This window comes from Oryctolagus cuniculus, chromosome 7 (assembly GCF_964237555.1).
Source record: "Oryctolagus cuniculus chromosome 7, mOryCun1.1, whole genome shotgun sequence".
Classification (NCBI taxonomy): Eukaryota; Metazoa; Chordata; class Mammalia; order Lagomorpha; family Leporidae; genus Oryctolagus; species Oryctolagus cuniculus.
The window spans coordinates 136,739,672-136,755,217 of NC_091438.1; the positions used below are offsets into that span (position 1 = coordinate 136,739,672).

The 15,546-nt window shown below is 44.8% G+C and overlaps 1 protein-coding gene across 5 annotated transcripts in view; it reads right to left on the reverse strand.

Moving 5' to 3' along the window:
• Positions 1-15,546, reverse strand: part of LOC100347349 (protein argonaute-1) — a 44,728-nt gene that overhangs the window by 20,692 nt on the left and 8,490 nt on the right. For 2 of the 5 annotated variants that reach the window (XR_011390779.1, XM_051832176.2), the window contains exons 3-11: positions 13,369-13,489; positions 12,492-12,673; positions 11,959-12,095; positions 11,599-11,733; positions 11,361-11,448; positions 10,583-10,730; positions 4,893-5,012; positions 4,430-4,561; positions 4,171-4,304 (exon numbers count right to left, since the gene is read on the reverse strand). Coding sequence is in view for 4 of the 5 variants with exons in the window: in XM_051832176.2 (XP_051688136.1) it covers positions 4,171-4,304; positions 4,430-4,561; positions 4,893-5,012; positions 10,583-10,730; positions 11,361-11,448; positions 11,599-11,733; positions 11,959-12,095; positions 12,492-12,673; positions 13,369-13,489 (1,197 nt within the window). In the remaining variant the exon portion in view is untranslated. Of the gene's footprint in view, positions 1-4,170; positions 4,305-4,429; positions 4,562-4,892; positions 5,013-10,582; positions 10,731-11,360; positions 11,449-11,598; positions 11,734-11,958; positions 12,096-12,491; positions 12,674-13,368; positions 13,519-15,546 lie in introns of all 5 variants that reach the window. The other 3 variants (XM_008273690.4, XM_070078754.1, XM_070078755.1) reach the window with 3 other exon arrangements.

Sequence of the window (15,546 nt, forward strand, 5' to 3'; positions counted from 1 at the left end):
CACCTTCTCCCAACCAAGCAGTCAACTCTTGTGCTCCGTTACATGTCCAAAGAAATACACAGATGCCCAAGATAAGGTCTTTTTGCTCAAAACAAATGAGTTTGCAACAGTGATAGGAGCACAGGAGATGCTCAGTAAAAATGAGCTCTTTCCTCCCACACTGGATCTTTAGAAACTAAGAGCTGACCAGTCAAGCTACATAAATATAGTACACACTGAAATGGGCAACAGAAAATTTGGTATGTGGATCTTGCATGTACATTAAGAGAAGCAATGTACAAATAGAGAGTAAAAGCAATTGTTTAGGAGATGTTACATGGCATATAAATATCTTGATAGTTTAGTACAAAACTAAGCCTAATCATATATTTAGTAAAGTACACACAAAAAAGGTAAATACAATATGATAGTGTCAGGCAAAATTTTAAATCATTTATATACACATATACACATTTATTTATACATATACAACTGGATAAAAAGGTTATAATAATTTATGAAAATGACCATATCAGAAAGAATTGGGGGGAACAGGTGTTGAGGCACGGCACGTTAAGCAACAACCATGTCCCGGCTTATTCAGCTCCCAATCCAGCTCCCTGCAAATGTACCTAGGAAGGAAGGGGCAGATGACGGTCCAAGTGCTTAGCCTCCTGTGGCAGACCTGGAGCAGTTCCTGACTCCAGCCTGGCCAAGTCTCAGCTACTGTGGCCAGCTGGGGAGTGAACCAGCAGATGGACGATAGCACATTCTCTCTGCAATTCTGCCTTTCAAATAAATAAAACTTAAGGAAGGAAGAATGGTACTAAGATAAAGGATACACATGAGTATCAAACTTATCTGTAGTATTTCATCTACTTTTTCATTAGAGAGAGAGAGATCTTTCATTAGCTGGTTCATTCCTCAAATGCTCAGAACAGCTTGGGCCTGAGCCATGCTGAAAAAACCAGGAACTCCAGGTGTCCCAAGTGGGTTCCAGGGGTCAAGCACTTGAGCCACTACCTACTATCTCCCAGGGTTCTCACCAGTAGGAACCTGGAATTGGGAGTGGAGCTGGGACTTGAACCCAGGTACCCTACATGGGATGTGGGCATCCCAAACACTATGCCAAATACCTGCCCCTCATTTACTGTAGAAAAAAGCATAAAGTAAATGTGATAAAATTCTGGATGAAGAATACATGGATGCTTGCTATTATTCACTGCATTTGTTATTTAAATTTTTTGCAGTGGGGCTTGGGACACAGCAGGTTTAAGCCCCTGCTTGCCATGTTGGCATCCCATATTGGAGTGCTGGTTCAAGTATTGGTTTCTCTCCTTCCAATTCAACCTCCTGCTTATGTGCCTCAAAAGGCAGCAGAAGATGGCCAAGAACTTGGGCCCAAGGGGCCGGCGCTGTGGTGCTGTGGGTAACATCCTGGCCTGAAGCATCAGCATCCCTTATGGACGCCGGTTTAAGACACGGCTGCTCGACTTCCGATCCAGCTCTCCGCTGTGGCCTGGGAAAGCAGTGGAGGATGGCCCATGTCCTTGGGCCCCTGCACCCATGTGGGAGACCTGGAAGAAGCTTTTAAAAAAAAAAAAAAAGGGACTTGGGCCCCTGCTACCTACTTGAGAGACCAGGAGATGGAGTTCCTGGCTCCCAGCCTTGGCCTGTCCCAGGCCTGGCTTGTCGCAACCATTTGGATAGTGAATCAGTAGATGGAAGCACTCTTTCTCCCTGTCCTTCAAATACAATCTTTTAAAAAGAATTTCAAAATTTTTAAATAAATGCTAGAACAAATAAATACAACCTAACCATTGTACTACAAACTACTAAGAGTATTCTTTGGTGCATTGTATACAACTGCAGTGTAGCTATTAAAACAGCCCAATGTGTTACGAGATTTTATCAATAGTGGGTCTCTACTTCAAGGAAAGTGATATTCCCAATCATCTCTCTACTGTAAGACCACATTTGCTATACTGTGTCCAGTGCTGGGGGCTAAAAAGTATTGGGAGATGTCTAGGATAGGAAAAATTTTAAAGCCTGTCCTAAAAGTGATATAATTAAAGTAATAGGGACTCTTTAGTCAGAAGAAAAATTCTAAGGGTTGAACCTGGAACTCCCTCATCCATCCCCAATTATCAATGTCTCCAAGTCCATACCAGCAGCTTTCATGTCTTCCCCCAACCTCTAGCCCTTTCCACTGCAAAAGAGGCCCTTTCTCTGTGCTCCAGATCCCATTCCCTCATACACATTTAGGAATTTTGCTCCATTTCTTTGCAGTTTCTCAGAGTTTTATTTTCAGCATATGCTTACTATGCATACTCTCCCTGGACATCTCACGTACTGCCATAGCTCAAGACTCAGAAATCTTTATCTTTAGCCCCAGATCATCCAATGGAGCATTACTGACCCACATGCACAAGCAACGTTCTTACTCCCTGATTATATGGGTCACTAAAAGAAGAGGATGCCTATTGAGCTGACCCTTTCCAAGTCTAAGGCTTGGTTTATCAATACCTGGTAACTCAAAATGGTCAAAACAATGAATTGTTTCCCAAAAGAACTGGACAGGAACTGGGGCCATGGGAGTAAGAGAGAAACATACAGAACAGAGTTACCAATGAGGTGACTATGGCACAAAGGCAAAGGGCTGGCAGTCTTTTTATTATCACTAGGGCCAGCTCTCCAATGTCAAGCTAAGGGATAGAAGGAGCGAATAAGAACTCACTTGCCGGCGCCGCGGCTCACTAGGCTAATCCTCCGCCTTGTGGCGCCGGCACACCGGATTCTAGTACCGGTTGGGGCGCCGGATTCTGTCCCGGTTGCCCCTCTTCCAGGCCAGCTCTCTGCTGTGGCCAGGGAGTGCAGTGGAGGATGGCCCAGGTACTTGGGCTCTGCACCCCATGGGAGACCAGGATAAGTACCTGGCTCCTGCCATCGGATCAGCGCAGTGCGCCGGCTGCAGCACACCGGCTGCGGCGGCCATTGGAGGGTGAACCAATGGCAAAGGAAGACCTTTCTCTCTGTCTCTCTCTCTCACTGTCCACTCTGCCTGTCAAAAAAAAAAAAAAAAAGAACTCACTTAAGAGAAATTACATTTGTGATGGGGGTGGCTATGTATCTGAGGGTACAGGGGACGAGGGAGAGCATGGATCTATCAACAGCTGCTAGAACTAATTCTCATGAATGCTGCGGGCCAGCTGACTGCACCAGGGCACACGTCTCTGTTATCCTTGTCACTACCTGTAGTCAGCCACAATACTCTTCCTCAGCCCCAGCATACACTGACCCCACTCCCCACCCAGAGAGAATGAGAAGCCATCACTTTAAAAGACCACAAGAACCACCAAACTGTACACTTCAAGTAGGTGAGTTCTGCAGTATTTTAAACATATTTCAATAACATATTTTTGTTTTTTGTGAAGACTGCAGGGGAGTGGCCTATGATTTCTCCACTTACTTATTCATTCCCTGAAGCCATTACTCCCTAACCTGTTTCCTTAAACCATTTGACTATATCACCTTCCTCACTGATGCCACCCACACCCAGACCTTCAACCATGGTGACACAGAGGCCCTTACAATTCCGGTTCATCTACTTCACTTGGAAAAGACTGAAATAAATTCTGTGCACAAGGAGGACAGCTCAGAGGACTAGTGAAACAAGGTGCTCTTTTTTTGTTCTCAATCAGGAACACATGTTTTGAAGCTCATATCTGATTTGATCCCAACTCTGACACTTTTGATCATACGCAAACTTTGGACAAATTACTTAATCTCTTTGAGCCTCAGACTCCTGCAAATGGAAATATCACCACCTACTCACTATAAAGATGAAACAAGAGAAGAAAAATTAGGTACTTAAGTACAATGTTGGCATAAACACTATAGTTATGACTATTACTATTTATTACCAATGATAATAACTACTGAAGAATAAATAAAGTTTCCCTTAGGAGATTCATGCCCCAAAATCATCATCTCTGCCACAGATCCAACCCCTTATCGAAGTCTCATAGCCACAGATTGACAGAAACAGGTAAAAGTCTGAGCCAGAACGCTCAGGCAGGTAGAGTCAACACAGAAAGCCAAACTACTGGTCAATCTTAGCCCTTGGGAGATGGGGGGAGGCAGCTCTAGGGTCCTTCCCTCCCTTCCACCCCGACACCCAACCCTCCTTACTTGAGCACCTCTTCTCGACATTGTTTTTGGGGTGCGAAGCAGGCGATGGCCCAGACTTTGATCTCAATGCCATTGTAGAACTGTTTCCCCCGCATGTCCCAGACACCCTGATTGGGTGTGGCAATGGCCCGGTTCTAGAGATAGGCAGAGGGGGCGTCCAGGTGAGCCTCAGTAGAGTCAGGTAGGTAGGGGAACAAAATCCCCTGGCTGTACAACCCAACCACCCATATAGGCCCCAGAGATGTTGTCTGGCCCTGACCCTGCTCACCCGGCCGCCGTACTGCAAGATGGGCGCCGGCAGCACTCGCCCTGTCACCTCCGTCATGTCATCCTTCACTTTGATCCCAAATTCCTGGATGTAGGGATCTAGGTTGTAGCTGGCATTCTTCATCTGCAGGGCAAAAGAACGGGATCTCAGAAGAGCAGCAGTTTGGTAATACTGCTCTCCCGCTGGGTTTCCAAAGAGAGAGCCCTGAAGAGAAGATAGGGCTGGCAAGGAAGAGCCCTAAAAAAGTGGGAGAAGTAATACAGAAGGAGAGAGGAGATAGGAAACAAAGTAGCTCCAGGGTCAGGAGGCAAGAGCAGCCCTGTGGAGTCCCAGGCAACAACTCCAGACTTGGGTCACCTACTGGAGGGTCCTACTGGGGCATAACAGCAGGTTTGCTAGCAAGGGCTCTAAGGACTGAGGAAGCGAGCATGCATTTCTGTGCAGTCCCACTGACCAGGCGACTGATCTCCTCCTGTCTGTCTGGGGCCGACCTAGCCGTAGCCTTTATCATGGTCGAAGTCTGGTTGTCAGTCAGTTTCTTAATGCAGCGCTGCCCAGCCACAATGTTACAGACCTGAGGAAAGGAAAAGGACAGGTAGCTCTGGCTTGAGTACAGTCCATTCTGTATCCAGAGTCCCACAGTAAGGAAACAGACCTTGGCTATCAGCCATGGGAAGGGGACTGCAAAATTCCTTGTGCACACATATACTCTCCTTTGAGTTTTACTTGACGGATACTTTAGAAAATAATAATGTACAATGCAAAAGGTAATACAACCACTTTATGATTAAAGCTGAAATCCAGAACCATATCTGGACTCAGGTCACATATGTTAAATAAAAACAGTAACAATTTTATAGAGTTGTCGAGATCAAATAAAATTAAGCACTTAAGGGAAGGATAATAGTTCTGGGACATAGTAAACACTTAACTTGTAGCATACAATTATTATTTACCAAAGGACCAAGTATGGAGCTCTCTTGAATACTGAAAAACTCAATATACACAAGTTAGATTCCTAAGGCAACTCTCTCCAGTGGTAGCAGTTAGTTGTTCCATCCTGCAACCCACCAGGAAGACCACAGATGGTTCTAAACTCTTGAGCCCCATTCTACAGTCAGTCACTGAGTATCCAGACTATAGAAATCACTGTCTTCGTTAGCTTACATTGTCTTGTGTTGGTGTGAGGAACATCCTGCCATTCAAGGCTATCTAGTCACAGAATACTTCTATTCCTCAAGATACTATATTCAGGATGTCATGAACAGGAAGGCTTGTAGTAGAAAAGAGAGCCGGTAGATTTTTGGAAGATTTGTGCATGAAGTTCAGCTTTGCCATTACTAGGTGAGGTTACCTTGGGCAGCTCTCAATCTCTCTGAGACTCAGCTTCTTTAATTTCAGATATGGGAAACAACATAAGCTGTCTCAAGAAGTTGTTGTGGGGCTTCCGCTGTGGTGTAGTGGGCTAAGCCTCCACCTGCAGTGCTGGCATCCTATATGGGCGCTGGTTTGTGTCCTGGCTGCTCCACTTCCCATCCAGCTCTCTGCTTACAGTCTGGGAAAGCAGTAGAGGATGGCCCAAGCGCTTGGGCCCCTAAACCCATGTGAAGACCCAGAAAAAGCTCCTGGTTCCTGGCTTTGGATCGGCTCAACTCTGGCTGTCGTGGCCATTTGGGGAGTGAACCAGCAGATGGAAGACCTTTCTCTCTGTCTCTTTTTGTAACTCCTCCTCTCAAATAAATAAAGAAATCTTAAAAAAAAAAAAAAAGTTGTTGTAAGTATTTAAATGAGATGAAATCTATTACTTATTCTCACAGGGCTAAGATTCTGTTAAGTACTGGTTCTCTTTCTAATTTCCAGAGTTAATTCTAAACAATGGAAGGAAAAACAGGCAAAGGTCATCTGCCTTTAAATTCCATATTCCAGATAATACATAAAATAGCCAATTAGCAAAAACCAAGAATTGTTTAAATTTGTGAAGCTACTCTCTTAAAGGTACCTGAAAGTTGTAATACTGTCTACAGTTGGTTACAACTACAGAATTGACATTTGGGAAAGACTAACATAGGGATGTATTGAAATCAGAAACCTTACATATTGCTGACGGGAATGTAAAATGGTACAGCCACTATGGAAAATGATATGGTGATTCAAAAAAATGAAACAGCATTACCATATAAACTAGCAATTCTACTTCTGGTCATGTACTCAAAAGAAATGAAAGCAGGGACCTGAACAAATATTTATACACCTTCATCCATAGCAGCATTATTCACAACAGTCAAAACCCAGAACCCAAGCGTTCATTAATGGATGAATGGATACATCAAATGTGCTATATACACACAGTGGAATATTATTCAGCCTTAAAAAGGAAGAGGATTCTAACTTGTTACAACATGGATAAACCTTGAAGACATTATACTAAATGAAATCAGTCAGTCAAGAAAGGACAAATATTGTATGAGAATGGAGAGTTGTCATTTAATGGCTATTACAGAATTTCAGCTTGAGATGATACATAAGTTCTGGAGATGGATGATGGTAATGGCTGTACAACAGTGAAAACTGACTTAATGTCATAGAACTGTATACTTAAAAATGGTTAAAAAGGTAAATTTAATGTAAAATGTTTTTGATTAAAATGGTAAATTTTACTATAATCTGAAAAAAAGGACTAAAGCAGGAATGAACCACAATTTGAACATGAACAAAAGCTTTTGGTGATACTTTTGCTGGCCTAGATAACTGTTTAAGGAAGACATAAATGTAGACTGGAAGCACTGGCTATTTCTAGTCTTTAGCTGTAGAGATTCAAATAATCCATATTGTTCTCCTTAAAATCTTCGAATGGATCCCTGTTATAATCAGAATAAAATTCCACCTGGACAGTAATTGGAATGCTTATTCATTGTTGATGGGATTGTAAAATGGCATCGCCACGGCAGCTCCTCCGGATGATAAACACAGTTATGTATGATGTATGATTTCATTCTTGAGTATATACCCAACAAAATGAAAACATGCTCACACAGACACACGTGTATGAATCTTCACAGCAGCATTACTCATAATAGCCAAAAAGTGGAGACAACTCAAATGTCAATCAACTGATGAATGAACAAAATATGATCTATCTAGGGGCCAGTGTTGTGGCACAGTGGGTTAAGCTACTACCTGCAACACCAGTATCCCATATGAACGTCAGTTCAAGTCCCAGCTGTTCCACTTCGGACCCACTCCCTGTTAATGCTCCTGGGAAAGCAGCAGAAGATGGACTGAGAATATGGGCCTTTGACACCCATGTGGGAGAACACGGATGGAGTTCTAGGCTCCTGGCTTTGGCCTGGCCCAGCCTTAGTCATTATGACCACTGACCTGAGAAGTGAACCTGCAGATGGAAGACATTCTCTCTCTCTTTTTTTTTCTCCCTTTTTTTCTGTAACTCTGCCTTTCAAAAAAAAAAAAAAATGTGATACATCTATACAATGGAACAATATGGATGAAACTTAAAAACATGCTAAATGAAAGAAGCCAGCCACAAAAGGCCACATGTTACATTATTCTATTTACATTATATGCCAGAAGAGGTGAATAGATGAAAACAAAAAGTAAATTAGTAGTTACTAAGGGAATGGCAAGTGACTGATAATAAGTATGATTTTATGGAGGTGATGAAAATATTTTGGAAATAGATGGTGGTGATAGTTGTATAAGTCTATGAACATATGAATTGCATATTTAAGAGAATAAATTTTATGGCATGTGAATGGTATCTTGGTACTGTCTTTTTTTTTTTTTTTGGACAGGCAGAATTAGACAGTGAGAAAGAGAAAGGTCTTCCTTCTGTTGGTTCACCCCCCAAATGGCTGCTACGGACAGTGTACCGCGCCGATCCGAAACCAGGAACCAGGTGCTTCCTCCTGGTCTCCCATGCGGGTGCAGGGCCCAAGCACTTGGGCCATCCTCCACTGCCTTCCTGGGCCACAGCAGAGAGCTAGACTGGAAGAGGAGCAGCCGGGTCAGAATCCGGCGCCCCAATGGACTAGAACCTGGGGTGCTGGCGCCACAGGCGGAGGATCAGCCAAGTGAGCCACGGCGCCGGCTGGTACTCTCATTCTTAAAAAAAAAAAAACAACAACAACAACAACAAAAACACCTGGCTATAACAGCTTATGTGATTTAAACCTACATCTCCATCCTCTTTTTTTTTTTTTTTAAGCATCATCTTCCTACTTTTCCCCTCATATAATACATTTGAGACACCAAGGCCCTCTATCTATCCCTGATTTAAACCCCTTGGATTTGTTATTCCTCCTACCAGGAAAGTTCTTCCCTCAGGTTGTTATAGGTTGGTAACCAGAATTTGGGGCCAGCTTAAATGTCTCCCAAAAGAGATCTTGCTTGACAACAAAAATTTAAGTAGTTCTCTATCCCCTTTACCAGTTTTATTATTCTTAATGCACTTATCACCCTCTGAAAGTATGTTATGTGTTTATCAATTAAAATTGTCTTCTAGGATGACAGCTAAGACTTTTTTTTTTTTTTTTTTAATTTTTTTTTTTTTTTTTTTTTAATTTTTGACAGGCAGAGTGGACAGTGAGAGAGAGAGACAGAGAGAGAAAGGTCTTCCTTTGCCGTTGGTTCACCCTCCAATGGCCGCCGCTGCAGCCGGCGCACCGCGCTGATCCGATGGCAGGAGCCAGGATCCAGGTGCTTTTCCTGGTCTCCCATGGGGTGCAGGGCCCAAGCACCTGGGCCATCCTCCACTGCACTCCCTGGCCATAGCAGAGAGCTGGCCTGGAAGAGGGGCAACCGGGACAGAATCCGGCGCCCCAACCGGGACTAGAACCCGGTGTGCCGGCGCCGCAAGGTGGAGGATTAGCCTATTGAGCCACGGCGCCGGCAAGCTAAGACTTTTATTTCCATATTCCTGGAACCTAAAAAGAATATTTGACCCATAGTAGGAGCCCAATAAATGTTTGTTAAATAAACAATAAAATTCAAGATCTAAGCCATTACATGAATTATTCACCTTGTAAACCATTGTTTAAACAGAAATAACGTTAATTGGCTAGCAAATCTCAGTTTGCAGTAGATACCATCTAGTATTTACTTAGCTGGGATCATCCCTAAAGGCTTCTGTTGATACTTCAGAGAATATACTGCCTTCCTCCCACTGTCTGTGCATCAACAGCTATTAAACAAGTCAAGAGTTCTCGACTATGGGGAACTCCTCTCTCTCAGCCTCACTCCCTCAGATTCATTCTGACAGCCTAGAAACGCACAGAAAGTTTGAGCTTTAGGACAAGCCACCTGACTCCTGCTACTGAAATAAAGACAATCCAGGCTAGTGCTTCTCTAATTGGTAAATGTGCATCTGAGTTCACTTTGGATCTCGTTAAAAGATAGAGTCTGACTCATAGATATGGGTAGAGCCTGAGATTCTGCATTTTAAACAAGCTTCCAGGTGATGTCTGTTGGTATCCTGACACTTTTTTGAATAGCACAGAACTAGCCAATAGAGCAATCAGCAGTAGCTTCTCTTTAGACATTGCAGTTACCATATGTAAAACCAAATACAGACCAATGATTCTGCATTTGTATTGTATGACTTAAAAAACATTACTATTCTTTCATAGCAGAATTTCAAAGTCTTCTGAAATATAATAGTATGACAAATCTTGGAGTTAAAACTTTTTTAAAAGGAACACATTAATCCCAGGGGAAATAGAATTTACATTATATGTAACGTCTTCTCCATTTTCTATAGAATCAAATACACCTGTATCTCAGATCACTTAGGATGCCCAGTTCCAGAGAGCAGGAAAAGAGAAAGCAAGAGAAGATAAGCGTGGTATCTGAAACCTCTGAATGAATACTTATTTATTAAACACTAAATACAGCTTGTACTTCTGCCTGGCAGTTCTGAAAAGATGAGTAGTATAGGGGATAAGAAAGGAATTCAGTAGGTAAGAATGAGGCCTATATTTCATAGGAAAACTACCTTACACCTTCTCAGAATGTCAAGTTTCCTAAATTTAAAGTGCGAATGACAAACTACCAATGGAAAACAGACCTCTGATGACCAGAGTTCAGGTACAATGCCTGTTCTCCAGCCCAGCCGGTACTTGGCAATCTCACCTCTAGGGGCAGGTAGGTATGCTTTTGTTCCTGGCCAACTTGCAGGCAGGGCAGATGGGGATACTTGAGCTGAAGGTTGTATTTCTGCTTGAAATACTGTGCCACTGTACACTCCACAGTCTGTCCACTCTCCAGCTGCAAGGGAAACCTATTTGGAAGAAGGGAAGGGCAGTGTCACAACCCAGCATTCAATCCAAACTCTCTAGATTTACAGCTGTGGGAAGCCTCACACTATGCTCCGTCATCCTACCCGACATCTTTGAGCATTGCTACTCACGGGAAAGCAGGTAACACATGGCTCCAAAGAAGAAGCCAAAGACTTGAGAGGCAAGTCAAAGATCAGAACCATATCGGATTAATCTGTATTTCTAATGTTGAGCTTAAAGCCTGACACACAGTGGGTACTCCTAGTCCAGCGTGACCTGAAGTGAAAAATGGGAATGGAATCACTGCCAATTTTTCCAAGATTAAGCCGAGAGCTTGGCTTCCTTTTTCTGGGAGGAAGAACCAATTGAGAGGGATTCTAACACTTACAGTAGCACAACAGGAACCCGCAATGAGCTTGCTCTACAGAAAAGGCCCAAGAAGGAAAGAAAGTGATCTAAAAGGCATCAACAGATCTGGGAAGGCATGGGCAGGGCGAAGGATTCCCACAGCTCATCTTCAACACAAGGCCAGCCTTGGCTCACCTGGGGGCGAGGGGGTGGATGCAGGGAGTAAGGAACATGTGTCTGAAAATCTCAGCCCTCGTTCATGGACAGTACCCCTGTCAACTTACGTCTGATGGCTAGCAGGACGGCGGGTAACATTACACACGCGGTATTTCCTCTTCATCTGTCCACAGTGGGTCACTTCCACCTTCAGGCCTGAGACACACACACTGCTTGTCAGGGTTAGAATCGCTTGCTCGTGTGCCCAGGCTTGGTCTTTCCCCTGAACATATCCCAAGGGGATTTCCTTTTAGGACTAAAGAGAAAGCAGCAACGCTTCCCCTCCCCGGCTGGCTGGGTCCTCACCCTTGATCTCCTTGGTGAAGCGAACACGCTGAGAGTCCGTGAGGGGCTTGGGCTGCTCGTCTATGTTCCTGATGTCCAGCACCTCACACATGAACTCGATCACTGGCTGTGCCTTGTAGAAAGCAGTGGCTGAGACTGTGGGGACAGGGTAAGGATGGCTCAGCTCAGGCCCTGTCTTCCAGAATAAATGGAGCCACTATAATTTACACCCTTTTCCTTATAGGGTATTGGGATGGGGGGCAAGGGGTGCCAGGGCTGTTGGATTAGACTAGGATTGTGGTAGTAGAACTGGGAGGGATGAGGCTGGGAGTGTGGTTACTGGACTTGGGGTGCCCCTGGCTCCATACTCTCCCCACTCACCATCAATGTTGAGCATCATCTTCCACATGGCTGGGCGCACAGACTGGTGAAAGCCGAACCAGACCTCGCGCCCACCCCCCAGCGGGTGGTAGTAGCCCTCAGGCGGTGAGAAGAAGGAGCGGCCCACAGGGGTGTACCTGGCAGGGACAGGCAGAGAACTGGTCCCTCGGGCACAGGCCCCCACCCTGTGAGGCATCCTGGGCACGGAGGAGCCCTGGCCTGGAAGGCAGGACACCAGGGCTTTAATGCCAGCTCTGATCCTTTACTAGTTATATGACTGACCTTGTGCAAATCTCTACCTTGTCTCTGCTCTGCAGGGACAGATGGGGTGAGGCCCAAAGATATCTAAGGACAGGGCCAGGGCTTTAAACTATGTAAACACAGATGTACACTTGCCTGGCAAACAGTAGGACTTTAAGTAATTTTTTTCCTTGAATGGCACACTGTGGGACCCTATTATGCATTCCTTCCCCTCCTCCCCCAACAGCACTTCTGCCAACACCAGTAGCCCAGATACTAACTATACCCAGTACCTCATAGATGCCAGATGTCTCATGGCCACATCCAGGGCTTGCACAGACTCCAGGGGAACCGGGATCTGGCCACTGACCAAGGCCTCATGCAGCATGCGCCAGCTCACAATGGCTAGCCACTTGATGGAGACCTTAAAGATTCGATCCTTTCCTTCCCCAGGGATTGTCACCTCAAAGTCGACCTTCAGGAGAGTAAGAGAAGTGAAGGACTGCCAACACCTTGCCACAGACCAGCGTTCCCTGCCCCAACTATGCCCGTTCCGTGGATTTGCCAACTATGGATTTGCTCCACAGTTGATGGGGCACACAAGGAAGACCACACAGTTCAGCCCCTTAGTTTCCAGTCATCTTGGCTCAGTGCTTCTGTCCCTCTCAGCTATCAGGAAATCCTCTAGGTCTATTTTAAGTCAATCTCAGTCTGTTGATGAAATTAAACAGCATGCCGGCTCAGGTGACCTGTGCCCAGAGGAAGTGGGCAGCAGGATCCCAGACAGGTGGAGCCCAAAGTAGGCAGAGGGCTAGAAAGTCCAGGCTTAGGGAGGCCACGGCCCCGTTTCCTGGTCAGGACTCTCGTAGGACCCTCAGACACCTGAGTGCACACTCGGGGTGGGGCTGACATTGTGTGTGCACCCGCGTGTGTACATGTGTGTGTTTGGCTCTGTCTGTGCATGCCTTGAGCAGAGGTGACCTGTGATTCTCTCTAAAAAAAAAATAAATAAATAAAATTAAACAGCATGTACCCACCCATGATTAAAACACACTTTCGCAGCACAAAAGAAGAAAAGGATCTTTGGACTACCAGGCTCCAGATGGGTTTATGTGAGCATTATTCTACCCCAGACTCCTGACACAGGCCTTGCCTGACTCCCAGCCTTACCCGTTCGTTGCCAATGGGCAGTGCTGTGACAGTATAAATGTTCTTCTTTCCATCATACACGGGCTTGCGATCACCAAAGATCTGAGGCTTGAAATGCTGGACCATGTATTCCACCACTTCCCTGTGGGGGATAGGAGTGGCCTGTAGAAGCTGAGAGACTACCACTTCAAGATTTTGGAAGGAACCCAATGTCCAGGCAATGTCCCATCTAGTATATTTGCTCCTAACATCTACTCTGACGGTATTCTCAAACTTCAACATTGCTCTGAAACAACTACAGACCGTTAAAATGCAGATTCTGACCTGGCAGGTCTACAGCACAACCTGAAATTCATGTTTCTAACATGCTACCAGGTACTACTGCTGATCCTTAGTTCACCAAGGCTCTAACAGACCTAACAGAGTGGGTAAGGGTGCCTTATGAGAAGAGAAGGAGGTTGAGGACAGATGGGCTTGATCCCAAGGTCTATCCAGAATACAGGCTGCCCCAGTCCCAGTTTGATAAGCAAACACGGTAGAAAGGGAAGAAGCCTGAGTTGAATACAAATAAATTGTGGAAGACCTTCATCTCTTCCACCTCTCTAAAGCCCCTAGTTCTCCAATCCTGTTTTCTTTCTATTAACCATCTCCTGTCTTGGTTTCACTTCCTGTCCTCATCACATAGGTCCCAGCCCTTCCAAACACATGACCTCTCCCCATTCTGAACCAAAGTTTTTGAGTACTACTAGTTAAAAACACTCAAGGTGGGGGCCGGCGCTGTGGTGTAGTGGGTAAAGCTGCTGCCTACAGTGGCAGCATCCCATATGGGCACTGGTTCAAGTCCCCGCTGCTCCACTTCTGATCCAGCTCTCTGCTATGGCTGGGAAAGCAGTAGAAGACGGCCAAAGTGCTTGAGCCCCTGCATCCAGCCGTTGCGGCCAATTAGGGAGTGAACCAGCAGATGGAAGACCTCTCTCTCTCTCTGCCTCTCCTCTCCCTGTGTTAACTCTTTCAAATACATAAATATTAAATAAATAAATAAATAAATAACATTCAAGGGGCCGGCACTGTGGCATAGCAAGTAATGCCTGCAGTGTCGGCATCCCATATGAATGCTGATTCGAGTCCTGGCTGCTCTACTTCCGATCCAGCTTTCTACTATGGCCTGGGAAAGCAACAGAAGATGGCCCAAGTCCTCGGGCTCTTGTTCTGCATGGGAGACCCAGGGGAAGCTCCTAGCTCCCGGCTTTGGATCAGGGCAGTTCTAGCTGTTGCAGCCATTTAGGGAGTGAACCATCGGATGGAAGCGCATGCGTACTCTCTCTTTCTGCCTCTGCCTTTCTGTAACTCCTTCAAATAAATAAAATAAATGTTTCAAAAAATTAAAACACTCAAAATGGTGCACTGGAACAACCATGGTACATGATTTCAATCCCAATTAGGCTTGTGCTGCCTAGCAATCTTTATCATATGCCTGATTATTCCCTTACAGACTATGCTAAACCTGGGTTTCAACCATCCTTTAACTCCAGAAACCATTCTTGGGGCTGGCTCTATGGCATAGCAGGCAAAGCCATCACCTGCAGTGCCAGCATTTTATATGGGCACCGGTTCAAGTCCCGGATGCTCCACTTCTGATCCAGCTCCTTTTTAATGTGCCTGGGAAAGCAGTGGAAGATGAACCAGGTCCCTGGGCCCCTGTACCCACATGGGAGACTCAAAAGAAGCTCCAGGCTCCTGGCTTCGGATCAGCTCAGCTTTGGCCATTGCAGCCATTTGGGGAATGAACCAGCAGATGAAAGACACCCCCCCTCTATATTATTATATAATATTATTATTAATCATATATCATATATGCTATAATAAAAATATATCATATAATAACATATATGTTATATTATATGTAATATAATATATTATATATAATTGTGTATTATAATATATAATAATATATTATTATAATCTTCGCCCCCTCCCTCTCTGCCTCTGCTTCTCTGTAACTCTGCCTTTCAAATAAATAAAAAAATAAATAAATCTTAAAAAGACGAGGAGGAGGAGGAGGAAGAAGAAATTATTCTTGCCTACTAATATCCCTGAAGACTAGAGGACAGCAGCCAAGCCACCCTCAAATCCCGAGACCTACATACAAACATATTTACTTACACATGAATGTTTTTTCACTCCCTTGAAGTGCCCCTT